We start from the raw sequence: 27,312 nt of genomic DNA on the forward strand, positions 1-27,312 counted from the left end.
AATTAAAACAGGAAGCACCAGTGATAAAAAAGTGGTCAGATGAAGTAGATGCTAAGCTACAGGACTGTTTTGCTAGCACAAACTGGAATATGTTCCGGGATTCCTCCGATGGCATTGTGGAGTACACCACATCAGTCACTGGCTTTATCAAAAAGTGCATCGATGACGTCGTCCCCACAGTGACTATACGTACATACCCCAACCAGAAGCCATGGATTACAGACAACATCCGCACTGAGCTAAATGGTAGAGCTGCCGCTTTCAGGGAGCGGGACTCTAACCCGGAAGCTTATAAGAAATCCCGCTATGCCCTCCGACGAACCATCAAACAGGCAAAGCGTCAATACTGGACTAAGATCGAATCGTACTACACAGGCTCCGACGCTCGTCGGATGTGGCAAACTATTGGAAACTTTTACAGACTACAAAGGGAAGCACAGCCGAGAGCTGCCCAGTGACACGAGCCTACCAGATGAGCTAAATTACTTCTATGATCGTTTCGAGGCAAGTAACACTGAAACATGCATGAGAGCATCAGCTGTTCCGGACGACAAAAGATTTGGCATGGGTCCTCAGATCCTCAAAAGGTTCTACAGCTGCACCATTGAGAGCCTCCTGAATGATTGCATCGCCTGGTATGGCAACAGCTCGGCCTCCGACTGCAAGGCACTACAGAGGGCGGTGTGTACGGCCCAGTGCATTACTGGGGCCAAGCTTACTGCCATCCAGGACATCTATACCAGGCGGTGTCAGAGGAAGGCCCTAAAAATTGTCAAAGACTCCAGCCACCCTAGTCATAGACTGTTCTCTCTGCTACCGCATAGCAAGCGGTACCGGAGTGTCAAATCTAGGTTTAAGAGGCTTCTAAACAGCTTCTACCCCTAAGCCATAAGACTCCTGAATATCTAATCAAATAGCGACCCAGACTATTTGCATTCCCCCCCTTTTACACTGCTACTACTCTCTGTTATTATCTATGCATAGTCACTTTAATAACGCTACCTACATGTACATATTACCTCGACTAACCGGTGCCCCCGCGCATTGACTCTGTACCGGTACCCCCTGTATATAGCCTCGCTATTGTTATTTTACTGCTGCTCTTTAATTATTTGTTACTTTTCTTATTCTTACATACGCTCGTATATATATATATATATATATATATATATATATATATATATATATACATGCAGTGCTGTGAGTGACCTGCCATAGAACCATGCACTCTAAAAAGTAAAGGTTCCTGGAGTATCCTTTAGGGGTTCTTCAAATTGAAACTGTGGGGGAAACCCTAGAAGTTATTTTAAGAACCCTTGAAAAAGGTTATTCGAAGAACCTTTTGGGGTAAATGTTTTTAACTCCCTGTCCTCCCTCCCTCCATTATAAAAAAAATATTTAAATAATAACAATATTGACAATATTGATTTAAATAATACATTGTTTATTTAGTGGCACCACAAATGTGAATTAATATTTACAAAACAATTTACCAAACAAAACATCTAAAAAAAATGTCTGCAGACATTTCATTTCATTACATTTTTTTCATTAAATAATGATGTACAATAAAAACAACATACATTAAAAATGAATCATAGGCAAACTAACAATATTGTAGACTTGATACTAAATACAGGTTTTTTTTTGCGTGTGTGTGTGTCCAACAACTGCTTGCCCAACAACCACTTAGTTATGTTAGGGAGTTTGCCATCTTTATGACTGGCCCTGGTAACTTCACCCCGACTTCTCTTATCCCCAGAACACAGTAACTTTAAGAACATTAGTGTTTTTCTGACATTTTTGGGAAATTTAACTGAAAATTGGCCCCAGTGCATTACTGGGGCCAAGCTTACTGCCATCCAGGACATCTATACCAGGCGGTGTCAGAGGAAGGCCCTAAAAATTGTCAAAGACTCCAGCCACCCTAGTCATAGACTGTTCTCTCTGCTACCGCATAGCAAGCGGTACCGGAGTGTCAAATCTAGGTTTAAGAGGCTTCTAAACAGCTTCTACCCCTAAGCCATAAGACTCCTGAATATCTAATCAAATAGCGACCCAGACTATTTGCATTCCCCCCCTTTTACACTGCTACTACTCTCTGTTATTATCTATGCATAGTCACTTTAATAACGCTACCTACATGTACATATTACCTCGACTAACCGGTGCCCCCGCGCATTGACTCTGTACCGGTACCCCCTGTATATAGCCTCGCTATTGTTATTTTACTGCTGCTCTTTAATTATTTGTTACTTTTCTTATTCTTACATACGCTCGTATATATATATATATATATATATATATATATATATATATATATATATATATATATATATATATATATACATGCAGTGCTGTGAGTGACCTGCCATAGAACCATGCACTCTAAAAAGTAAAGGTTCCTGGAGTATCCTTTAGGGGTTCTTCAAATTGAAACTGTGGGGGAAACCCTAGAAGTTATTTTAAGAACCCTTGAAAAAGGTTATTCGAAGAACCTTTTGGGGTAAATGTTTTTAACTCCCTGTCCTCCCTCCCTCCATTATAAAAAAAATATTTAAATAATAACAATATTGACAATATTGATTTAAATAATACATTGTTTATTTAGTGGCACCACAAATGTGAATTAATATTTACAAAACAATTTACCAAACAAAACATCTAAAAAAAATGTCTGCAGACATTTCATTTCATTACATTTTTTTCATTAAATAATGATGTACAATAAAAACAACATACATTAAAAATGAATCATAGGCAAACTAACAATATTGTAGACTTGATACTAAATACAGGTTTTTTTTTGCGTGTGTGTGTGTCCAACAACTGCTTGCCCAACAACCACTTAGTTATGTTAGGGAGTTTGCCATCTTTATGACTGGCCCTGGTAACTTCACCCCGACTTCTCTTATCCCCAGAACACAGTAACTTTAAGAACATTAGTGTTTTTCTGACATTTTTGGGAAATTTAACTGAAAATAAAAAAAATACAGCCCTAGCAGAGCCCCAAGTCCCATGGGGACGTCCTCTAGGGCGTGGATGTTCTCCCCATCAAATACCAGGGTGATTTCACTCTCATGGTGAATTGGATTCCCACCGATGTGCAGTAAAGGAGTGGGGAGTGGTGAAATCTGTGTCACCATAAGTAAGAAAAGATGAATACACATACAATTAACAAAGAACATAACAAATGTTCAGCTGTAGTTTTATATAAGCATGCACACAGGTTTATGAAGAAACAGATTATTTGAGCATAGGCATACCTTGTCACGGCCATAAAGGCCACTCAGGTCCTCATTGAAGAGGTAGGGCAAAAGCAGGATTGCTGCTGTGGTCTCCAGTCCTAGTAAAGCAATGATCTTACTACACTTGATCATTTTATTGCAAAATACATTATAGAAAGGGAAGAAATAACAGCAAATACCCCTGTGTGCCTCTTCTGTATTGTCCTCCAGGAACTGTCGAAATAGCAGGATGATGTCCTCACCCCTGCCTCGCCTCTCTATCTCTGCTAGTCCTTGAATTATCTTTTTGTCTATATCCATTTCATGGACTTGATTATTAATTTTTAATTTCAGAAGATCTGAAAAGTTCTTTGTCGACATTTGTATGCTAATAGATTTCAGTTTGTATTGACTGCTATGTAGGTTAAATGTACACTTCAAATGCAGCTGTTCTTGGTTGCTGATAATTGGCCTCTGTATGCCTATGTAGATATTCCATAAAGAATCTGCCATTTCCAGCTACAATAGTCATTTACAACATTATCAATGTCTACACTGTATTTCTGATCAATTTGATGTTATTTTAATTGGACAGAAAATGTGCTTTTCTTTCAAGACCATTTCTAAGTGACCCCAAACTTTTGAACGGTAGTGTATATATTAAATAAATATTGAAAGATAAATGGCATCGACATACAATTGAATGCAAAATAGAAGAACATATTAGAGAAAGCACTAACCAATACAGTACAGCCATACAGTAAAAGTACTGCCAAACAGGCCTAATATCACATTCCAAGCTATCTTTGTATACAAATTGTTCAATATTTTATCAGGCTGACTTTTTTCTGCGTGGCAATACTGTGTTTGGATTCTGAAGGGCATGCATTTATACAAAAGAGGTCTAGTCACTGTATTAATACCATCATGCATTTGAATCCCATCTATATCTACCATCTAAGTTATTCATTTCCCTCCATTTCCAAAATGGGATAGTATTGTATATGTAATGTTATGCCCCCTTGTGAGTTCATAATATTATTGCATGCTGTAGCAGGCTATATCAAGAGAAAGCCCTCCACTGACCGATTAAGTTCATTGCAACATCTCGTCTGGCCAGGTCACCGTCCGTCCTTAGTTAATTAGTTAGTGAGTGTCAACGAAGCTAACGTTAGCTAGTTCATTCTCACAAAAGTGAGAACTGCTCTAGATTGGAAACGTACGTTAATGAGTGTAAAACCATGTTGGCTTTATGGAAGTGATATACAATATATGGGACAGAATATAGTTCAGGAAATAATACAAACCTAGTTCTGCATACTTAGGACATTACATTAGCTAGCTAACGTAACTGTACTGTAGCTCATACAACGCCAACAGTCAAACCCGGCTTTCTAATATTTATGTTAATTAATCTGAACTAACGTGACAGCTAACGTTATGGAAGATATTCATAGACGACCATAATTGTCTTCGTTATTCATTAGTATTTAATATTATTATATCAATTATTTCGATACATATTCAGAGCCAAACATCAACCCAACTTAACATTACCCTTTTAACTGTTAAACTTGGCACGAGCGTTTTCACTTGCAATTGCGAAGTTCCCCGAAGAATTCCAGCAACGATGGGGGTGCCTCGATGAACCCCACCTCCTAAGAAGTTATTTGAAGAACCTTTTTGGGGCTGTTTTTAATTGCCAAGAACCCTAAGGTTCTTTGAGGAGCTTAGAACTCCAGTTGAACCCCTAATTTAATTTTTAGAGTGTAATATGCACTGCAGTCTGAAATATACACTATAATTTTCCCTACAGCTACTCTGCACTTCCTTTGTTACCTGAGAGAAAGGAATCCCAGCTGTGGCTAGCTAAGCATGTGTTTAAGGCAGGGAAATGGACTGTAATTGTCCTGTGAAAGTTCCCTCCTCGGTAATGAGAGTAATGGTCTCTAATGTCATCTGTCCTGTGCTGTTCGATAATGACCCTTCACAGGCAGGACCTGCTGTGTCTGCACACTCAACTATACAGCTTTGCCAGACACACACACCACAGGTCCTCTAGCCAAGCTTATTACTGTGTCCTGGGTGGACACAGTGACCTGGGAGGACCTTCTATCAGTGCTGCCGACTGGCTTCTCTCCTGCTGAACATGGATTTATTTTAATGATACACACAGGACCTTGACATGAGGAGAGGGAAGTCCACCTATGAGGTAGAAATAGCTATGTTAAGGGTCAGAGGTGACGTTAAGGCATGTTTTATAGGAGTTTGTACTGTATGACTTCTCCAGGAGGGCTTGGATGCATTAGAGCTGCTCTCCCCAACTTCAGTCCTTGAACGTCATTCATCAGCAACTGGTTTGGATCTGGAAAATGACGTGTCTGGACTCTGGCCAGCCAGTGACATGAATTGATCGATTAAGAACCAGTTAGAGGAGAAAATGAATGCAGCATACATGGACTGGGTTTGACAGCTGAGTTAGAAGATGAATTAGTCTGCTGCTGTCATGGACCTCTTTGTCCATATTCCTGAAGACCTAAATGCCAATATGAAACCCTGTATGAATATCCAAGTTGTGTGTTCTTGTGTGTGTGCAGTGCGGGTGTGGGCCGGACAGGGACCTACATCGTCATAGACAGCATGCTGCAGCAGATCAAGGACAAAAGCACAGTCAACGTCCTGGGCTTCCTCAAACACATCCGGACCCAGCGCAACTACCTGGTACAAACAGAGGTGGGTTGTGTGTGTGTGTGTGTGTGTGTGTGTGTGTGTGTGTGTGTGTGTGTGTGTGTGTGTGTGTGTGTGTGTGTGTGTGTGTGTGTGTATGAACATCCTGAGTGACTCATTCCATAATCACCATGTGCCATTCTATTCACTTGCGCATCTGCTGTAAAGTCCCAAATGATCAAACTCCCTGCAGCTAGTCGACAGCTACAGTAGAGCATAACGTTAAACTTCCGTCTTTCTTATCTGTCTAATGCAGCTGTGTTTAAGTCTGTCCATGTCCCTCTTTGTAAATATAGGAAAGGCATGCATCACACAGCCACTGTTGTCCGGGACCAAGGGGACCATGGTCATTGTCATAATTTATCTGCTCTAAAAAGAGCTGCACTGCCACTTTGTCTGCATGTCTGACTGGTGTTCTCTCTTTCTGTCCTGCTTGGCCTATAGGAGCAGTATATCTTCATTCATGATGCGTTGATTGAGGCCATCATGGGGAAGGAGACGGAGGTGTTGTCCAGCCAGCTGCACAGCTATGTCAACAGTATCCTTACGCCTGGTGTGGGCGGCAAGACACGGCTGGAGAAACAGTTTAAGGTCAGAGCACCTCCTTCTCAGTCTTACTGAACACTCATTCCCCTAGATCTCTTTCTCTATCTGCCTATCATGCTCCTCTCTCAAACATATTTTCTCTGCATCTTTCTTTTTCTGCCACATCTCTCTGTCTCTGTCTCTCTCGCTCTCTCTCTCTTTCTCTCCTTACCTTTCTTTCTCTCTCTGTACCTCTTTTTTCTCTCTCTCTCTCTCTGTACCCCACTCTCCCTCTATCCTCTCTCTTCTCTCAGCTCTCCATCGTTCCCATGTTTTCCCAGAGCAGGGACTTCAGGGTCCTGTCTGTCTCCTTAAAGACGTCCCTCAGCATCACAAATTTGTGATTAATCTCCCTCAGGGCCCACTACTGGAGAAGTGATCGTAATTTGAATGGAAATACATTTGGGGGAAGAGTACTTATCTTCCTCGGGTGCCCCCTTTGACTAACCCCACTCACTGCTTGTTTCCAGGGAGATGCGCACTTTCCTATAATGGTGGGGGGTCTGGGTTGTTGCCTGGTTTGATGACAAGCTCACAACGTAATTGGCTTTCATTATTCTCCTCCACGGTGTATTTGATTTAGCCCAGGGTTGGGCGAGATTGAGCGTGCTCTTGCGAAACAATGGCAGCCATTGGGATTTTAATGCAATTAGCCTCAAGGCTGGATTTGAAGTTAATAATTTTTTGGAGAGAATATTTATTTTGTTTTTCAGAGCCCCAAAAAAAGTCTGTGTTAAATTCTGCTCTACAAAGAATTAAGCAGTGTTTGTCTTTTTGTGACATGCAATTTGGCATGAGTGTTATCTGCAATATTAAGATGAGCAAACACTTTTTTCAGTCAGCAGAATTTGATCTGAGACTTGACTATAATTTAATTAACTGTTGAAAGTCGGTGTTGATGGGAAGCAGTACATGGTTGGGCTGTATTCTAAACACACGTTTAGACTACTAGCTATGTTCTGAACCCCATGTTCATGGCCATAACAGTTGAGTGGTTAGTGTCAGAAGTCCTGAGGTCAGTGACTCTACGGAGAGTACTGCAGGCCATGAGAAATGATTTAAATGACAGAGTTGGGAGGGTATGAATGATCAAGGGAAGCATGTGTCTTTATCAGATACTCTAGTGTATTGTATCATTGTTATCTAACCTCTTTCTGTCTGTCTTTCTTCCTCCCCCACTTTCATCCACCCGTCTATCCCTCTTTCTTGCCCTCTCACCTCCTCTCTTGTTGCAGTTGGTGACTCAGTGTAACGCCAGGTTTGTGGAGTGCTTCAGTGCTCAGAAGGAGTGCAACAAAGAGAAGAACCGCAACTCCTCGGTAGTACCCTGTAAGTCAAATTATATTATCCATGCACCACCTGACCGCGTTATTCAGATTTCATATTGGCTCCTGTCTAGACTGCTGCTTTCCACAGTTTCCTGTTTCTGATAACCTTAGGCTCTATTCATGGTCACAGGAAATCATTCATCTACAGTAGTTAGTTACATAACCAGTTGTTTATGGTCCATGCTCATACTATAGTTCTTTTAAGTGATTATGCTGTGGCTGCTTTCATAAAAATGACACAATCTGCTTTGTAAACCAATAAGAACATGTTTGCTACTTAGCTCTATGATCACTGTGCCTTGATTGGATCTCTCTTTCTCTATGGCAGCGGAGCGAGCGAGGGTGGGGTTGGCACCTTTACCCGGCATGAAAGGCACAGATTACATTAACGCGTCTTACATAATGGTGAGTACCACCTCCTGTCCCTCCTCTGTCAATCATTCACTGTCCCTGTCACACACCCGGCTGGACCAACTGAGCTAAGGAATATTATGATTTAAGATCCCTTTGTCTCATAGACATTGTTCATTGCTATCAACTGAAAGGAATAGACTTAGATTTGTTGTTGACCTATGTGAATCCTAGGTTTGTGTCGGGACATAAAAAGGTAGGCCGCTAGATCTAAGGTGTTTTGAGCAGTGGTAGTCTACTGCTGTGGCAGGTTTCATCTGACACACACAGACTTGTTTTCATCTTTGTGTGTAACCACAACACAACCCTTGCTTGGACCCTTGACCTCTGTTGTGACACCACAGGGCTACTACAGGAGCAATGAGTTCATCATTACCCAACATCCTCTGCCCCACACCACTAAAGACTTCTGGAGGATGATCTGGGACCACAATGCACAGATCATTGTCATGCTGCCGGACAACCAGGGGCTGGTGGGTCTTTCACACGCATGCACATACGCACATGAACAAATGCACATGCCTGTGCAAGCATGCAGGCACACACACACATACAGTACATGCACACACACACACCACTACCAAGTGTTGTTGGCTTCAGCCTTATCTCTGGTCTATTAAAGGGCTGTCTTAGCACGCTAAGCTTAGTCTCTCCCAGCCTTGGCCCAGTGTTCACACAGGAAGCCACTCGTTTGGGGGTGAGAGGAATTGAGATGAATACTGAAGGTGACAGCAGCTGTATCAGTCGCTCCACTCAGCCATATGTCTTATTAAGATTAAGATCAAGATTAAGATCACTTTATTGGTCAATTGCATACAAGGTCCAAACGAAATTTGACAACCACTTTTAACCCGACACCGCCAAAAAACACACATTCATACAGTGCCTTCAGAAAGTATTCATACCCGTTGACTTATTACACATTTTGTTGTGCTACAGCCTGAATACAAACTTTATTTAGTTTTTGTCCTGTCCTCAACTGGCAGCTTTATTAAATAGTACCCGCAAACACCAGTATCAATATCAACAGTGAGGAGGCGACTCCGGGATGCTGGCCTTCTAGGCAGAGTTGAAAGAAAAGATTAAGATGGGTTAAAGAACACAGACACTGGACAGAGGAACTCTGCCTAGAAGGCCAGCATCCCGGAGTCGCCTCTTCACTGTTGAAGTTGAAACTGGTGTTTTGCGGGTACTATTTAATGAAGCTGCCAGTTGAGGACTTGTGAGGCATCTGTTTCTCAAACTAGACACTCAAATGTACTTGTCCTCTTGCTCAGTTGTGCACCGGGGCCTCCCACTTCTCTTTCTATTCTGGTTAGAGACAGTTTGCGCTGTTCTGTGAAGGGAGTAGTACACAGCGTTGTACGAGATCTTCAGTTTCTTCGATATTTCTCACATGGAATAGCCATTATTTCTCAAAACAAGAATAGACTGATGAGTTTCAGAAGAAAGTAATTTGTTTCTGGCCATTTTGAGCCTGTAATCGAACCCAAAAATGCTGATGCTTCAGATACTCAACTAGTCTAAAGGAGGTCAGTTGTATTGCTTCTTTAATCAGAACAACAGTTTTCAGCCTTGCTAACATTTTTTCAAAAGGGTTTTCTAATGATCAATTAGCCTTTTAAAATGATAAACTTGGCTAACAACGTGCCATTGGAACACAGGAGTGATGGTTGCTGACAATGGGCCTCTGTACGCCTATGTAGATATTCCATTAAAATATTAGCCGTTTCCAGCTACAATAGTCATTTACAACATTAACAATGTCTACACTGTATTTCTGATCAATTTGATGTTATTTTAATGGACCAGAAATATGCTTTTCTTTCAAAAACAAGAACATTTCAATGTGACCCTAAACTTTTGAAAGGTAGTTTATTTTGATTTGTTTAAAACTTTTTTGGTTACTACATGATTCCATATGTGTTATTTCATAGTTTTGATGTCTTCACTATTATTCTACAATGTAGAAAATAGCAAAAATAAAGAAACATCTTGAATAAGTACGTGCTCTAAAACTTTTGACAGGTAGTGTAATTATTCACACCCCTGAGTCAATACTTTGTAGAAGCACCTTTGACAGGGATTACAGCTGTGAATCTTTCTGGGCAAGTCTCTAAGAGCTTTCCACACCTGGATTGTGCAACACTGGCCATTATTGTTTTCAAAATTATTCAAGCTCTGTCCATTTTCAGGTCTTGCCATAGCTTTTCAAGTAAATTTAAGTAAAATGTCGGCCACACAGGAACATTCACTGTCTTCTTGGTAAGCAACTCCATTGTGGATTTGGCCTTGTGTTTTATGTTATTGTCCTGTTGAAAGGTGAGTTTGTCTTACAGTGTCTGGTGGAAAGCAGACTGAACCAGGTTTAGCTCTAGGATTTTGCCTGTGCTTCGCACCATTATTTTTTTATCCTGAAAAACTCCCAGTCCTTAACGATTACAAGCATACCCATAACATGATGCAGCTACCAGTATGCTTGAAATATGGACGGTGGTACTCAGTAATGTGTTGTATTGGATTTGCCCAAAACATAACACTTTGTATTCAGGACAAAAAGTTAATTGCTTTACCACATTTTTTGCAGTATTACTTTAGCGCCTTGTTGCAAACAGGATGCATGTTTTGGAATATTTTTATTCTGTACGGGCTTTTCACTCTGTCAATTAGGTTAGTATTGTGGAGTAATTACAATGTTGTTGATCCATCCTCAGTTTTTTCCTATCACAGCCATTAAACTCTGTAACTGTTTTAAAGTCACCATTGGCCTCATGGTGAAATCCCAAAGCAGTTTTCTTAATCTCAAGCAACTGAGTTAGGAAGGACACCTGTTACTTTGTGTGATGATACATCATCCAAGATGGAATTAATAAGGGATATTCAATGCTGTGTTTTTTTTTACCCGTCCACCAATAGGTGCCCTTCTTTGCGAGGCATTGGAAAACCTCCATGGTCTTTGTGGTTGAATCTGTGTTTGAAATTCACTGCTCGACTGAGGGACCTTACAGATAATTGTATGTGTGTGGGGTACAGAGATGAGGTAGTCATTCAAAAATCATATGAAACACTATTATTGCACACAGAGTGAATCCATGCAACTTATTATGTGACTTGTTAAGCAAACTTTTACTCCTGAACTTATTTAGGCTTGCCATAACAAAGGGGTTGAATACTTATTGACTCAAGACATTTCAGTTTTTTATATTTTAATACATTTGTATAAATTTTGAAAAACATAATTCCACTTGATGTTTTGTATTGTGTATAGTCCAGTGACAAAAATCTCAATGTAATCAAATTAAATTAAATTAAATTCAGGCTGTTACACAATAAAATGTGGAAATAATTAACGAGTGTGAATACTTTCTGAAGGCATGGTACATATACAGGTTTTGAAGCAATGCAGGGGGCTGCCACACTGGGCACCCAGGAACCTGTTGCTGTGGGGGTGTTAAGTTCCTTTTTCAGTGGAACAATAGCAAGCAATGTCCTCTAGGATTTGATACCAGCAACCCTCCGGTTGCCAGCTCATTTCCCTTCAGATTTTTCCTGTCGGACCTGGGATTCGAACTGGCAATTCTCCGGTTACTGGCTTACCTCTCTACCTGCTGCCCATACCAGTCACCTCTCTAAGTAACTCTGTCTATATATCTATGATTTCACACACTGAGTAGTGGCACTTCTGCACTCATACTTCAGTTCCTTTAACACTTTGATGTTTTTGTTTTAGGGCTAGTCCTTTGCTCAATATGAACTGTCAGTTCTTATACTAAACTACAATGTCTCACACTCCCCTTCCTTGTATTTCTCATTTTCCCTCCCTTCTTTCTCACCCTTTCCCCTTCTCCCTTTTCCCTATTATTTTCATCCTTGTTTTGGTTTGGCTGTGTCTTTAGGCGGAGGATGAGTTTGTGTACTGGCCAAGCCGAGAGGAGGCCATGAACTGTGAGGCCTTCACTGTCACGCTCATCAGCAAAGACAGACTATGCCTTTCTAACGAAGAGCAGATCATCATCCACGACTTTATCCTGGAGGCCACACAGGTACGATGCGATGTGTGTGCCTGCGTGTGTGGGTGTAGGAAGTCCTCTGTAGCTTAGTTGGTAGAGCATGGCGTTTGTAACGCCAGGATAGTAGGTTATATTCCCAGCACTACCTATACGTAAAATGTATGCACGCATGACTGTAAATCGCTTTGGATTAAAATGTCTGTTAAATGGCATATATCTGTATTATACACTGAGTATACCAAACATTAGGAACACCTTCTTAATATTGAGTTGCACACCCTCCCCTTTTGCCCTCAGAACAGCCTCAATTTGTCAGGGCATGGACTCTACAAGGTGTCAAAAGTGTTCCACAGGGATGCTGGCCCATGTTGACTCCAATGCTTCCCACAGTTGTCCTTTGGGTGGTGGGCCATTCTTGATACAGACGGGAAACTGTTGAGCATGAAAAACCCAGCAGTGTTGCAGTTCTTGACACAAACCAGTGTGCCTGGCACCTACTACCATACCTCTTTCAAAGGCACTTAAATATTTTCTCTTGACCATTCAGCCACTGAATGGTACACATACACAATCCATGTCTTAATTGTCTCACGGCTTAAAAATCCTTCTTTAACCTGTCTCCTCCCCTTCATCTACATTGACTGAAGTGGATTTAACAAGTGACATCAATAAGGGATCATAGCTTTCACCTGGATTAATCTGTTCAGTCATGGAACGAGCAGGTGTTCCTAATGTTTTGTATACTCAGTGTATATTATTATATTATGTGTGCAGTGTTTTAATGGGCCTGCGTCTGTGTGTATGACTGTCTTTACCTGCATGAGTGTGTGAGTCAGTCTTTGTGTGTGGGTGAGCATCTTTGTATGTACACCTACCTTAAACTATCCTTTCTTCTGTCTTTCTGTTCCCTCTACCCCAGGATGACTATGTGTTGGAGGTGCGTCACTTCCAGTGCCCTAAATGGCCCAACCCTGATGCTCCCATGAGCAGCACCTTTGAGCTCATCAATGTCATCAAGGAGGAGGCCATGATCAGAGACGGACCCACCATAGTGCACGATGAGTGAGTGTGTCACATCATGCTCCTGATGAGAATCATTATCTCTGCTTTTAACCTCTAAGTAAATCATTTCAACTGTGTTCTGTTTCAACAGAACATGTAATTAATCGCTCTAACCAGGTTTCCATGCAACCTTTTTATGTGTAAAGTACATGTGGGCTGTGCATGTCGGATTAAACATTTCACGAAAGGCCTGATGGAAACATTTAATTTGCTGGTAAACTTTCCAAATGTTGACAAAACAAAATACGCTAGACAAGGTGAGATCTTTTTGTGTCTGTAAAATGAATTATGCGAGAAATTGCAGTGGAAATGCCTTTATGCTCAAATTTCGATATAATAACCATCAAATCAAAGTGAACTTAGTCACGTGATTATATTTTGTGTGGCCCTCACACTACGACTCGAGAAACCATGTAGTTTATTAGGCTACAGAAAAGCTTCACAGGGTGGTGAAAGTGCAAGGTGATCTTGATGCTCCTTTCAAATAAATATCAAGGGTCTTATTCTGGTGACATGACGATTGATGCTTGGCTGCCATTTGACAAATTTAAAATAATCATGCTCTTTTGTTCATAATAATCTCATCGTGTAGGCTACACACACAGTGTACCTGCCAGCTGTTGTCTAGAGCGCATGTGTCAAGACCAGAGTGGGCACTCTCACTATAGCCTTTAACACAACATTTTAGTGACAAAACCATCAGTACAGTTGAAAATGCGATGGAAACCCATTTAACTTGTATTTTTTATTCGGTACATGGGAATTTAACCGCAAAACTGTTTTATGTGCAATTCGTCATCACCCACAGCCTTTAATCCGCAACAGGTTCCACCCCCATGTACCCTGATACTCCATCCAATTAGAAATAATGAACGTCTATTAATGCTGACAGACATTAGCGGCAACGAACAACACTCCCAACGACGAGACATGCAGCCTCAGTCATGTTTATTCATTAGGAAAATGAAGATTGCTTGTCTCATCCCAGAGAAAAAAGCGACTAATTGAGCATTTCAGTTCTGTATCTGTACTATGGAATCCCCCCCTAAGAGGTTTTGGATAGACGGCTGTCGTAATTGTCTGCATATTCATTAGCTGGTGAGACGTGGTAGTTAGCTTCTGTATCTCCATCACATTTGACATGGATGTTAATAGAAGCAGCAACCTTTTCCTGTGAGCGTCCCTCTTTTTCTAAGGGGCTGAACAGCTCCTGTAGTCTCACATGGAATTAATTTGACCCTCTGGGCTCACTGGGCTCTATGCTCATTTGTGACCCTGTGTGTCCCTCAGTCCCTGTCCTGTTTTAGGGCCTATAAAGTAACCCTGTTTGTCCCTCTCCTGTCTCCCAGGTTCGGGGCAGTGTCAGCGGGCATGCTGTGTGCCCTTACCACCCTGTCCCAGCAGCTGGAGAGTGAGAGTGCCGTGGGCGTCTATCAGGTGGCCAAAATGATCAACCTCATGAGGCCTGGAGTTTTCACAGACATAGTAAGTAGACCAGTAGAGCATGATTATGGGATTAAATGTAAAAACTACATAATTGAACATTTGTAGTTTCCCCCCTCTCTAAGACCATGTTCCTCTCCCTCCACAGGATCAGTACCAGTACCTTTATAAAGCTATGCTCAGTCTGATCAGCACCAAGGAGAATGGCTCTGGCCTCACGTCCATGGACAGAAACTGCACCATGGCCATGTCTGATGAGTCAGACCAGGCAGAGAGCATGGAGTCCCTCGTCTGAAGGTCCCACCCACCAGGTCTGAGGGGCCCAAGGCCTTCGCAGACAGAGAGCCACTTACTTTGTAAAATGTCAAGGACTATAAGACAAGACTTTTTGAGGCCTTTTTTGCCAGACTCTTGGTTAAATGAATAACCTGATTACTTTTTTACACTGATAAAAAGTTTTTGATATTTATTTTTTGCCATTTTATGTCTTAATGTTATCCTACTGAGCGTTTGCACCTGCGTTTTTGAGTTCACAACAACAAAACATACTTCTGTCTTTCTTGTTTGCACTATAATGTCAGTTACTGCCTATACTAAGCTGATGGACTCTACTACACTTAAGCTCTGATTTCAACATTCCATGGCAAAGCCCTCACTCAACTGCTTTTGAGAAGTAGGCAAAAAAAGCATTGCTCTGTTTGCTCTCTACTAGCTCATGTAAGGAAGAGGAGTGAGAGTGTCATAGCTCCATGTTCATATGAATAAGCTGTCCAACCTGAGGTTCATTACAGTAGACCACCTCTCCTCTCCTCACCCTTGTGGCTCAAATATCACTCATTTGCTGCAAGACTCAACAGTCTGGTTTCTGTTACACCTACAGGCAATAGGGTTAACAGTTCTATTTGTTGTTTGATTTTCTTTTGTTTATATGACCTTTATCTTCATTGTGCATCTAATTAGCAATTAAAACCCATATTTGAATATTGAAGGTGGTATTATAACAGCTACGGTGAACTTGTATTATTTTTAGTATGATTCATATTATGCTTTTATATATATATATATATATATATATATATATATATATGAATATACTGATCATTATAGCTTGTGATTTTGTAGATGTCCGATGTCATGACATGCCTCAGCTGCACTGACTCCCACTTGATCCAACAGTTTATCACTCTTATTCAATGCCGGTGTTGATTTTCTGCACACTTACAACCCCTTCTGGCTCAGTTGGTTTTTGCTTCTTGCTGCTAATAGTCTACACACAGTCACAGAAGAGTCAAATGAAGAAATGATAATGCACTTGTGTGAGCGGAAACTTCTTTGAGAAAATGGATACTATTGATACAGCCAATTGCTATTTTTTGTGTCATACCCTATTGAATTTATTATTGGGGTAAAGGACTTATGCTCCCACGTCACACAGCCTTGTGTACGTCGTTTCTAATCCTCACTGTTGCTTAACTCTGCTTGTGTGTGGTATGATTGTATGCTATGACTGTCGTATGGTGGCCTAAGCAAGGAAAGATTTACTGGGGTTTTTGAGTCCTAGAGTGATTCACATAAACTCATTGACCCTGTTTAAGTTGTTGTCATACTGCCACCTCTATATTTCCTGTTAGAATCACTTTGATAAATACCTCCCTTAGTTATCTGAAGGAAAGAGAGACCACCTGTGATTTACATTTGAGATAAAATGTGAATTCATTATACAGCACAATGACCATGCTATTAGAATATTTGTATTTGATTATCACAACAAAGCATCGAGGATACCTATGATTTGTAACTTTTACCAAAGACTTATACTCATTTCTGTTAATAGAACTATTAGAGAGAGGGAGAGCAAGTTAGTTGCATTTGTGTCTGATTTCCTTTTTTAGCGATATATAGGCTGTTGAGTGAGGATAATTCTGTTAACTTTTTCTTTTGCTTCTTTTGGCATCTTTTTGTTTCCAGGCTGGAATTTCTGCATCAACTCCTCATCACTTGTATTAGTTTAGGAATTCCCTTTGCTACAGAAGGAGTTCATTGCAATTGTATTATATTTAATTTCTCACTCAACTCATAGAATTACAAAATTAAGTGGAGAGATGCATCAATTATTAGATTTTTTTACCCGTCATGTTTCATCTCCTTCCAAGGAGGGCTTTTGAATGAAGTCATAACTCTCCAACATTTGGGGTAGACAGCTGACTTTTGTCCCTTTGTCAGTGAAGGCATGTTGCATCATTAAGCACTAGCTTTTTTCAGTTTTGTCTTGTTCCATCAGGTTAACTCTTAATTTCCTGACTGAGCCTAGTGTCCACTGTCAGGTGTGTTTATGTGTTGCAAAACACAAACACTAGTGTGTCATGAAAACAATGTACATATTTTGTTGCTTCTATAACCAACCGTTCTCTGGAAACTTTGTATCTATGGTATATAATCATAGAATTTATATTTTCATATAAAGCTATTTTTCTTTCTCTCGTTTCAACTCTTTCGTTGCTTTGCTTTTGTGGTGAAACGTGGAAACCAAGTCTCTGTGCACTGAGCTAGTGGTTGTCATCACATTCCAATACAATTCCACGCCTCCCATTAACTTTAAATCAGTGATTGTGATATCATTATTGTTATTACTTTGTTTTTGTCATTTTTTTCTGAGTTACATTTCTGTTGTCAATGTGTAATAGAGTAGCTCTAGTAAGTCACTGAATAATTTTGTCCCATTGACCATTTTGAACAGCTGGGCGTTGCTTCTTCTTTTGTAACCTGAAATAAGAAAAAAATAAGGAAAAATGTTTTGTTTCGTTGAAAGCTATATCAGAGCATTCTATTATAGTGTTATTTAATATGTAAATTGTATTGCTATACTTAAAATAAAATATGGGTTTTGATGTACTTTGTTGAAAACCTTGTGTGGTCCATGTTTCATGCCTTTGTGCATTGAATTTACTAGTTTGTATCATATTGTGAATAAAGTGTTATCATTCCACTATCCTTGTATTAATATCACATAATTAGATATGAGGTTGCCATCTAGGGGTAAAGTAGTGAAGCCCAGAACACCCAAGTAAACTCAGCAAAAAAAGAAACGTCCTCTCACTGTCAACTGCGTTTATTTTCAGAAAACTTAACATGTGTAAATATTTATATGTACATAAGATTCAACAACTGAGACACAAACTGAACAAGTTCCACAGACATGTGACATGTGATTAAGTACTGCAGTGCATCTCCTCCTTATGGACTGCACCAGATTTGCCAGTTCTTGCTGTGAGATGTTACCCCACTGTACCACGAAGGCACCTGCAAGTTCCCTGACATTTCTGGGGGGAATGGCCCTAGCCCTCACCCTCCGATCCAACAGGTCCCAGACCTGCTCAATGGGATTGAGATCCGGGCTCTTCGCTGGCCATGGCAGAACACTGACATTCCTGTCTTGCAGGAAATCACGCACAGAACGAGCAGTATGGCTGGTGGCATTGTCATGCTGGAGCGTCATGTGGATGAGCCTGCAGGAAGAGTACCACATGAGGAAGGAGGATGTCTTCCCTGTAACGCACAGCGTTGAGATTGCCTGCAATGACAACAAGCTCAGTCCGATGATGCTGTGACACACCGCCCCAGACCATGATGGACCCTCCACCTCCAAATCGATCCCGCTCCAAAGTACAGGCCTCGGTGTAAAGCTCATTCCTTCAACGATAAACGCAAATCCGACCATCAACCCTGGTGAGACAAAACCGTGACTCGTCAGTGAAGAGCACTTTTTACCAGTCCTGTTTGGTCCAGCGACGGTGGGTTTGTGCCCATAGGCGACGTTGTTGCCGGTGATGTCTGGTGAGGACCTGCCTTACAACAGGCCGACAAGCCCTCAGTCCAGCCTCTCTCAGCTTATTGTGGACAGTCTGAGCACTGATGGAGGGATTGTGCGTTCCTGGTGTAACTCGGGCAGTTGTTGTTGCCATTCTGTACCTGCCCGCAGGTGTGATGTTCGGATGTACTGATCCTGTGCAGGTGTTGTTACACGTGGTCTGCCACTGCGAGGACGATCAGATGTTCGTCCTGTCTCCCTGTCTTAGGCATCTCACAGTAGGGACATTGCAATTTATTGCCCTGGTCACATGTGCAGTCCTCCTGCCTCCTTGCAGCATGCCTAAGGCACATTCACACAGATGAGCAGGAACCCTGGGCATCTTTCTTTTGGTGTTTTTCAGAGTCAGTAGAAAGGCCTCTTTGGTGTCTTAAATGTTCATAACTGTGACCTTAATTGCCTACCGTCTGTAAGCTGTTAGTGTCTTAACGACCGTTCCACAAGTGCATGTTCATGAATTGTTTATGGTTCATTGAACAAGCATGGGAAACAGCGTTTAAGCCGTTTACAATGAAGATCTGTGAAGTTATTTGGATTTTTACGAATTATCTTTGAAAGACAGGGCCCTGAAAAAGAGACATTTCTTTTTTTGCTGAGTTTAGTTTTCGATAAGCCTGATCTCATGAGGTTAAATTGTTTTGCAAGGCCTAATTAAACAGTGTTTGTGAGAGTATGAGTACCATAATTATTAAAGCATAAATTATTGTAAAACACAGTAATTATGTTTGATTAGCCTTAAATTACATAATAGAAAGTGTAATTGTCATCAAAGCAATAATTACAGAAGTAGGGAGGTAACTGAAAGTTGCATGATTGGATTGCTGTCAGATTCACAAAGCAGACAAACGTATTTGTTAGAGATTGTTTTGATTTGGTTGTTCATGCTCCACCTAAGGCTATTTTAATTAGTTTATACCGCTCAATAATGCAGTGGCCCAGCCAGTGAATGGTGGAACTTTCACAGTCCTATGAGACAGAGTAGTTTTTATTTGGATTTCCACCTTGCAAATCTATGTTTTCGTCACTTTCAGCCTGGCCAATGCATTGTGTAAACACCTAAATATATCAGAGAGAGAGAGAGAGTAAATATATATAGAGATAATATAAAACATTGAATGTGACAAAACAACTCTGGTTTAGTTGACACATTTTTTTACCCCTTTTTTCAATCTTGTCTCATCGCTGCAACTCCCCAACTTTTTCTCAAGTATGGGTAACTGCATAGTTGGATTGTGGGTAAAAGTGGGTGTTGCAAAAGAAGTGGGTGGACCAACAGCGATGGGTGTAACATCAGCACTCCATTATTGGTTAGACCGGCCATAGCCAGGTGCACCGCGGGTCAGCTTTGTGTTTACATAACAGGTTAAGAGAACTAACGTAGCAGGTCAGGAGAATTAACATAGCAGGTTAGGAAAATTAGGTTAAGGTCAGGAAAAGGGTTAGGCTTAGCAGAAATGTGGAGCAGGTTAGGATAATTAACATGGCAGGATAGGAGAATGAGGTTAAGGTTAGGAAAAGGCCTAGGGTTAGGCTTAGCTAAAATGCTACAGTTTTCAACAATCGACTCATGGTGCAGCCCAATCAGCCACGTGAAATGGTCTTGAGGGGCAACAAATCTGCCCAATTACCTGAATCGCTTTCCATACACCCACTTCTGTTGACATGGCTACTTTCAGACAGCTCCAAGTATCCAGTTACCTTTTCCTAATGTTAACCTCATTCTCCTAACCTTTCACATCAACTCCTTGAGAGCAAACATATGAGTCATGGGTAACTGTATGTCTGGAAGTGGCCGTGTCAACAGAAGTAGGAGGATCAACAGAAGTGGGTGTATGGAATGCGAATCAGCTAATTGGGCAGATTTGTTGCCACTGAAGACAGTTTCGCGTTTTCAAACTTTCAGTGTGTGTGGTTTTGGTCGGCAGAGATGATGGTAAGGAAGGTTCAGGTAGACTAACATTTTGCCATTCACTTTGAGGTGTGACTTTTGTGTAGCTACCTACGCTACCTGACCAAAAGCTCATTGAACATCTCATTCCAAAATCATGTGCATTAATATGGGGTTCGTCCCCCCTTTGCTGCTATAACAGCCTACACTCTTCTGGGAAAGCTTTCCACTAGATGTTGGACTTGCTTACACTCAGCCACAAGCACTAGTGAGGTTGGGCACTGATGTTGAGCAATTAGGCCTGGCTCGCAGTCGGCTTTCCAATTCATCCCAAAGGTGTTTGATGGGGTTGAGGTCAGGGCTCTGTGCAGGCCAGTCAAGTTCTTCCACACCGATCTTGACAAACCATTTCTGTATGGACCCCGGGGACATTGTCATGCTGAAGCAGGAAAGAGCCTTCCCCAAACTGTTGCCACAAAGTTGGAAGCACAGAATTATCTAGAATGTAATTGTATGCTGTAGTGTTAAGATTTCCCTTCACCGGACCTAAGGGGCCTATCCAGAACCATGAAAAACAGCCCCAGACCATTATTCCTCCTCCACCAAACTTTACAGTTGGCAATATGCATTGGGGCAGGAATGTTCTCCTGGCATCCACCAAACACAGATTCGTTCGTCGGACTGCCAGATGGTGAAGCGTGAGTCATCACTCCAGAAAATGTGTTTCCACTGCTTGAGAGTCCAATGGCGGTAAGCTTTACATCACTCCAGCCAAAGCTTGGCATTGCACATCTAAGGCGATCTAAGGCTTGTGTGCGGCTGCTCGACAATGTAAATCCATTTCCTGAAGCTCCGACAAACAGTTATTGTGCTGACATTGCTTTCAGAGGCAGTTTGGAACTCGGTAGTGAGTGCAACCGAGGACAGACAATTTTTAAGCGCTATGTGCTTCAGCATTTGACAGTAACCTTCTGTGAGCTTGTTGTCCTACCACTTCGTGGCTTAGCTGTTGTTGCTACTAGATGTTTCTACTTCACAATAACAGCACTTACAGTTGACGGGTCAGAAATTGGACTTACTGACTTGTTGGAAAGGTGGCATCCTATGATAGTGCCACATTGAAAGTCAATGAGCTCTTCAGTAAGGCCATTCTACTGCCAATGTTTGTCTATGGAGATTGCATAGCTGTGTGCTCGATTTTATACACCTGTCAGCAACTGGTGCGGCTGAAATAACCGAATCCACTCATTTGAAGGGGTGTCCACATACTGTTGCTTATACAGTGTATGTTCTTTGTAGATGTATACTAGCTTTTTATTGCTATCTAACATTAACTTGGCTATAATCTACCAGATAACGTTAGCTAGAATAGCCTGTTAAAGTAACTATCATCACAGAGAGTCCTGTTTGCTGTGAGAAAATGTTAGCTAACATTATCAACTCATCTAACTAACTAGCTAGCTAGCTTACTAAACCTAAACCCTTTGTCATTTATGTTTGTGTTTTACAGAATATCACAGTTTTTAAAACTGCTGGTGTCCTAATGGCTTATCTCAGTGCCAGAAGTGCCAATTGTATCATCTGCCAGTCGTCTGTTATCAAGCCCCAAGACTATACCAGTTTGTGGTCACACATTGAGTCTAAAATGTTGAAAGGTGTGCAGCATAGAGGTAAGCACATATATCTTCTGTAATTGTGCCAGAATATATATTTAAAATGAAAATGATGATTTCCCAGTAGGAGGGAATGAATAAAGAGGTTTCAGATAGCTACACATAGCCCTACTAGCCACATGAAGCCTACCATTAATTAGATTAGGTCAGCATCTGTCATCACATGATACAATGATCAATATAGGCTAGCCAGACAATTTTCCTACCATTTCATGAACACTTATTTCATGATCTGTGGTTGCTGGTGGCATTTCTGCATCTGAAGCCATTTGACGTGAGATAGTGGTGGAACAGAGTAATACAGAGACCTGTCACACAGGGGGACAGGACTGGCCTTCAGAACCTGCATTAGCAGGTCCATTTCGGAACTAAGTGGATGTTCTGGCCATCCTGATCAGGCTGAGACATTTCTGCTGCCACCCTGACCCACTGTGCAAGACCACTACACATACAGGTGTGGTAGCTGTGACTCCTTCAGAGTTATGAGAGCGTCTGAGGCTGGTGCTGGGCAGTGGCTCTGATGAGGAATGTGCTGTGTCTGGACTGTCCGTCTGCGCGTCATCACACACTGTGTACTGTGCATCGCAGAGGTCACACATACTGAGCAGGATCAGGCATGGTGCCTTCTGTGCAGAGGCCAGATAAGGAAAGGAAAGGGGCATACCTAGTCAATTGTACAACTGAAAGCATTCAACTGAAATATGTCTTCCGCATTTAACCCAACACCTCTGAATCGGAGAGGTGCAGGGGGCTGCCATAATTGACATCCACGTCTTCGGCGCCCAGGGAACAGTGGGTTAACTGCTTTGCTCAGGGGCAGAATGACAGATTTTTACCTTGTCAGCTCAGGGATTCAATCCAGCAACCTTTCGGTTACTGGCCCAACGCTCTAACCACTAGTCTACCTCAAGGCCAGTGAGCTGGTGGGGTTTCCTCCGGAAGAAGAGGAGGAGGAGAGCAACATCTCAGAGAACTGGAGGAGCAGCTCCAAAGTGGAGGATCTGTCTAGCCTGCTCTGACTGTGCAGTGAGGGCAACAGCAACAAGAGTCCAGTTGTCTCTCAGGTCAACACGCTTCCTCACTCTACTGCAGAGTCCCACTCAGGGAGGATGTTTTTCAGGTTTGTGCGTCTGGACGGCACTGAGCCAGAAGAGGCAGGCTCAGGTCATCAAGGAGTTCCAGAGAAATACACCCGACAGCCCATTAATCGTGCTTCTGTCACTCTAAGCCGGAGTGGTGGGGCTAAACCTCACAGCCGCCTCACGCATCTTCCTCATGGACCCAGTCTTGAACCCAGCAACAGAGGACCAGTGTGTGAACCGCTGTCACCGCCTCGGCCAGAAGAGAGACGTTGCCATCACTAAGTTCATAGTGAAGGACTCTGTGGGGGAGAACATGGTGGGGATTGAGGCAGAAGCAAGATCTGTTGGAGAAGGCTTTCGGCCTATCCAGCAAGAGGAAGATGTTACGCATAGATGATATCTGAGCCCTCATGGCTGTTTAAAGACCGTTAGAAGGAAACTGTTCTCACTGTTCTTTTGTTCTTTATGTTTAGGGGGAATGTTCCAGCATCCCGGAGTCGCCTCTTCACTGTTGACATCGAGACTGGTGTTTTGCGGGTACTATTTAATGAAGCTGCCAGTTGAGGACTTGTGAGGTGTCTGTTTCTCAAACTAGACACTCTAATGTACTTGTCCTCTTGCTCAGTTGTGTTCAGGGGCTTCCCACTCCTCTTTCTATTCTAGTTAGAGCCAGTTTGTGCTGTTCTGTGAAGGGAGTAGTACACAGCGTTGTACGAGATCTTCAGTTTCTTGGCAATCTCTCGCATGGAATAGCCTTAATTTCTCAGAACAAGAATAGACTGACAAGTTTCAGAAGAAAGTTCTTTGTTTCTGGCCATTTTGAGCCTGTAATTGAACCCACAAATGCTGATGCTCCAGATACTCAACTAGTCTAAAGAAGGACAGTTTTATTGCTTCTTTAATCAGGACAACAGTTTTCAGCTGTGCTGACATAATTGCAAAAGGGTTTTCTAATGATCAATTAGCCTTTTAAAATGATCATCTTGGATTAGCTAACACAACGTGCCATTGGAACACAGGAGTGACGGTTGCTGATAATGGGCCTCTGTACTCTTATGTAGATATTCCATTAAAAATCAGCTGTTTCCAGCTACAATAGTCATTTACAACATTAACAATATCTACACTGTATTTCTGATAAATGTTATGTTATTTTAATGGACCAAAAATGTGATTTTCTTTCAAAAACAAGGACATTTCTTTGTGACCTCCAACTTTTGAACGGTAGTGTATATGTACTGTATGTACAGTGTGTAGGTCTGATTAAATCATCTGTGATTTGGTGGGCCATGTATGATAAGGACACAGGCAATGTTTGTGATTTAATATACTTTCATGTTTATATTGTTACTGTATGCATCAGCTATGTGTGTCCAAGACAAATTTCCCCTCGGGGACAATAAAGTAGATCTTGTTTTTCCAAAGGTAATTCAATCTGTCCTGAATGATAGGCCTATTATTCTGATACATAGCCTATTAATCCTGGCAAACCTGATGAAACTATGGTAAAATGTGTCTGTATGTCCTGATCTATGGTTTTGAATATCTGTTTGTACATCATTTTTTTCATGTTTATATGTTCACCTGCCTGGGGACTGCAGATGTAAATTAGCTGTCAGCTGAATCTGGTGCAACGCATCACTTCTCATTTTCTATAGTTATCTTTTGTTTGTTTTTAGTTCCGTCCTTCAGCTACACTCAACCCCTCTCATCTATCGCTGAAGACCATCCAGTTCTGATTTCTATTTGCCATATATTTTTCAACTGTGCTGTTTCACAAAAGGTCTGAACCTATATACATTTTACGGACACAGTATATTTTACATGAGTTATCTTATTTTTAGTTCCACTCTTCAGTTCCAGACTTATTTTTTGTTGTACATTGTCCCCATCAAATAAACATAATAAATAAATAAATAATACATATTGCCTATTCAGCTCAAGCTAAACAATCCTGAACCACATATTTTAGATGCAGCACAAGTAATGATAGATGGACTCTCAAAATGACACAGATGTGTAGCCTTGTCTGATGGTTTTCCATGTGAACAGCATCCAAACGTATCATGTGGGACAATCATGAAAGACAGAATGAAATTATGAAAGAGGTCATTTTAATTTGAGATGTTCATCTAACAAAGTATAGCCCAAAAATAATGGCATTTGGAGAATACATGAGGAGGTACTGTGGGTCTTGACTTGGAGGGGTGTCATGATGTTACTATGTCAGTGTTATCATGACTAAACCAGTTTGACATAATTTGATCCTAGATTAACGCGGACTTGGCCTTTTACCAAATAGGGCTATCTTCTGTACACCACCAATACCTTGTCACAACACAACTGATTGGCTTAAACACATTAAGAAGGATAGAAATTCCACACATTAACTTTTAACAAGGTGTAACCTGTCTGAAATGGCTAGCTAGTTAGCGGGGTGCGTGCTAATACCGTTTCAATCGGTGACGTCACTTGCTCTGAGACTTTGAAGTAGTTAAGTAGTTGTTTCCCTTGCTCTGCAAAAACCATGGCTTTTGTGGAGCGATGGGTAACGATGCTTCGAGGGTGACTGTTGTCGATGTGTGCAGAGGGTCCCTGGTTCAAGCCAAGATTGGGGTGAGGAGAGAGACGGAAGCAACACTGTTACAAAGGCACATCTGTTAATTGAAATGCATTCCAGGTGGCAACATCATGAAGCTGGTTGAGAGAATACTGAGAGTGTGCAAAGTTGTCATCAAGCCAAAGGGTGGCTACTTTGAAGAATCTCAAATATGAAATATATTTTGATTTGTTCAACACTTTTTTGGTTACTACATGATTCCATATGTGTTATTTCATAGTTTGCTGTCTTCACTATTATTCTACAAGCATAGGAACTGAGAAGTGGTCATCTGTGGTCACCACCTGCACTCCTTTATTGGGGGTGTCTTGCTAATTGCCTATAATTTCCACCTTTTGTCTATTCCATTTGCACAACAGCATGTGAAATTTATTGTCAATCAGTGTTGCTTCCTAAGTGGACAGTTTGATTTCACAGAAGTGTGATTGACTTGGAGTTACATTGTGTTGTTTAAGTGTTCCCTTTATTTTTTTGAGCAGTGTATATATATATCACATTGCACATGGTCTCCCCCTACATACTGCTGTTTAGGAGTTTGACTGACAGGGGGATGAATGAGTGCTTATATTTGTTCAACTTACACTGAGGAACTGCGTCTGTCTGATGGGAGAAGCTAAAACTGGGTGGAGTACATGGGAGGTCTGACATTATTTTCTTGGCCTGTCTCATAATTGTTTGTTCAAAGACAGTCTGCAGTGACAGGCGCTACTAAACCTCAAACCCATCACCTTCATGGCTGTCTGGATCAGGTGATGGATTTGTGCTTTTTAAGGTAACTGACAAGTTGCCACACCAGGCTGAAATGCCTTATAGTAGAATGCTCTCTATGACAGCCTGGTCAAATAGGAGCATGACCTTCTGTTTGACTTCAAAAACCCTGAACCTACACAAAAAGATTAAGTCGCTGTTGGACTCTAGAGCATTTGCAAGATTGGGCCTGAGTAACGTCCACATTATGGACCACCACAGGTGAGTAGTCACCAACAGATTTGGGGTGGAAAAAAAATCCTCCGTTTGCTTGACATTTAGGATGAGGTGGTAGTCATCACACCACTGTAGAAACTTTTATCTCTGACCTATAGACAGAAGTATCCATTTCTAGACATTAGGCCCAGAATGGCAGAATCATCAGAAATCTGGACAATATAGTTATCAGGGTTTCTTCTTGTACATTCATTTGTATACAGTGTGAATAGGATGGGTGAACTCAGCCTTGGGGGACACCTCAATGACCTTGGGCTCAGACAGGGTCTCATTCACTCGGACCTGCTGTCCTGTCAGAAATGAGTGATACAACCTGATGGTATAGGGTAAGACTGACATCTGTCTGAGCTAACTGAGGAGGATGTGTGGCTGCTGATCTAAAATCTACAAATAGCAGTGGAGCA

At 41.5% G+C, this 27,312-nt stretch overlaps 1 protein-coding gene across 2 annotated transcripts in view; it reads left to right on the forward strand.

The window, feature by feature from the left end:
• LOC129851013 (receptor-type tyrosine-protein phosphatase gamma-like) overlaps positions 1–17,697 on the forward strand; it is a 325,487-nt gene extending 307,790 nt beyond the window's left edge. For both annotated transcript variants that reach the window (XM_055917161.1, XM_055917162.1), the window contains exons 21-29: positions 5,825–5,960; positions 6,399–6,545; positions 7,775–7,868; positions 8,196–8,272; positions 8,623–8,751; positions 12,175–12,321; positions 13,208–13,350; positions 14,700–14,835; positions 14,942–17,697. In XM_055917161.1, the coding sequence (XP_055773136.1) occupies positions 5,825–5,960; positions 6,399–6,545; positions 7,775–7,868; positions 8,196–8,272; positions 8,623–8,751; positions 12,175–12,321; positions 13,208–13,350; positions 14,700–14,835; positions 14,942–15,088 (1,156 nt within the window). In that variant the 3' untranslated portion in view covers positions 15,089–17,697. The remainder of the gene's footprint in view (positions 1–5,824; positions 5,961–6,398; positions 6,546–7,774; positions 7,869–8,195; positions 8,273–8,622; positions 8,752–12,174; positions 12,322–13,207; positions 13,351–14,699; positions 14,836–14,941) is intronic.
• The last annotated feature ends 9,615 nt before the right edge of the window (positions 17,698–27,312 follow it).

Source organism: Salvelinus fontinalis, chromosome 3 (assembly GCF_029448725.1).
Source record: "Salvelinus fontinalis isolate EN_2023a chromosome 3, ASM2944872v1, whole genome shotgun sequence".
Classification (NCBI taxonomy): Eukaryota; Metazoa; Chordata; class Actinopteri; order Salmoniformes; family Salmonidae; genus Salvelinus; species Salvelinus fontinalis.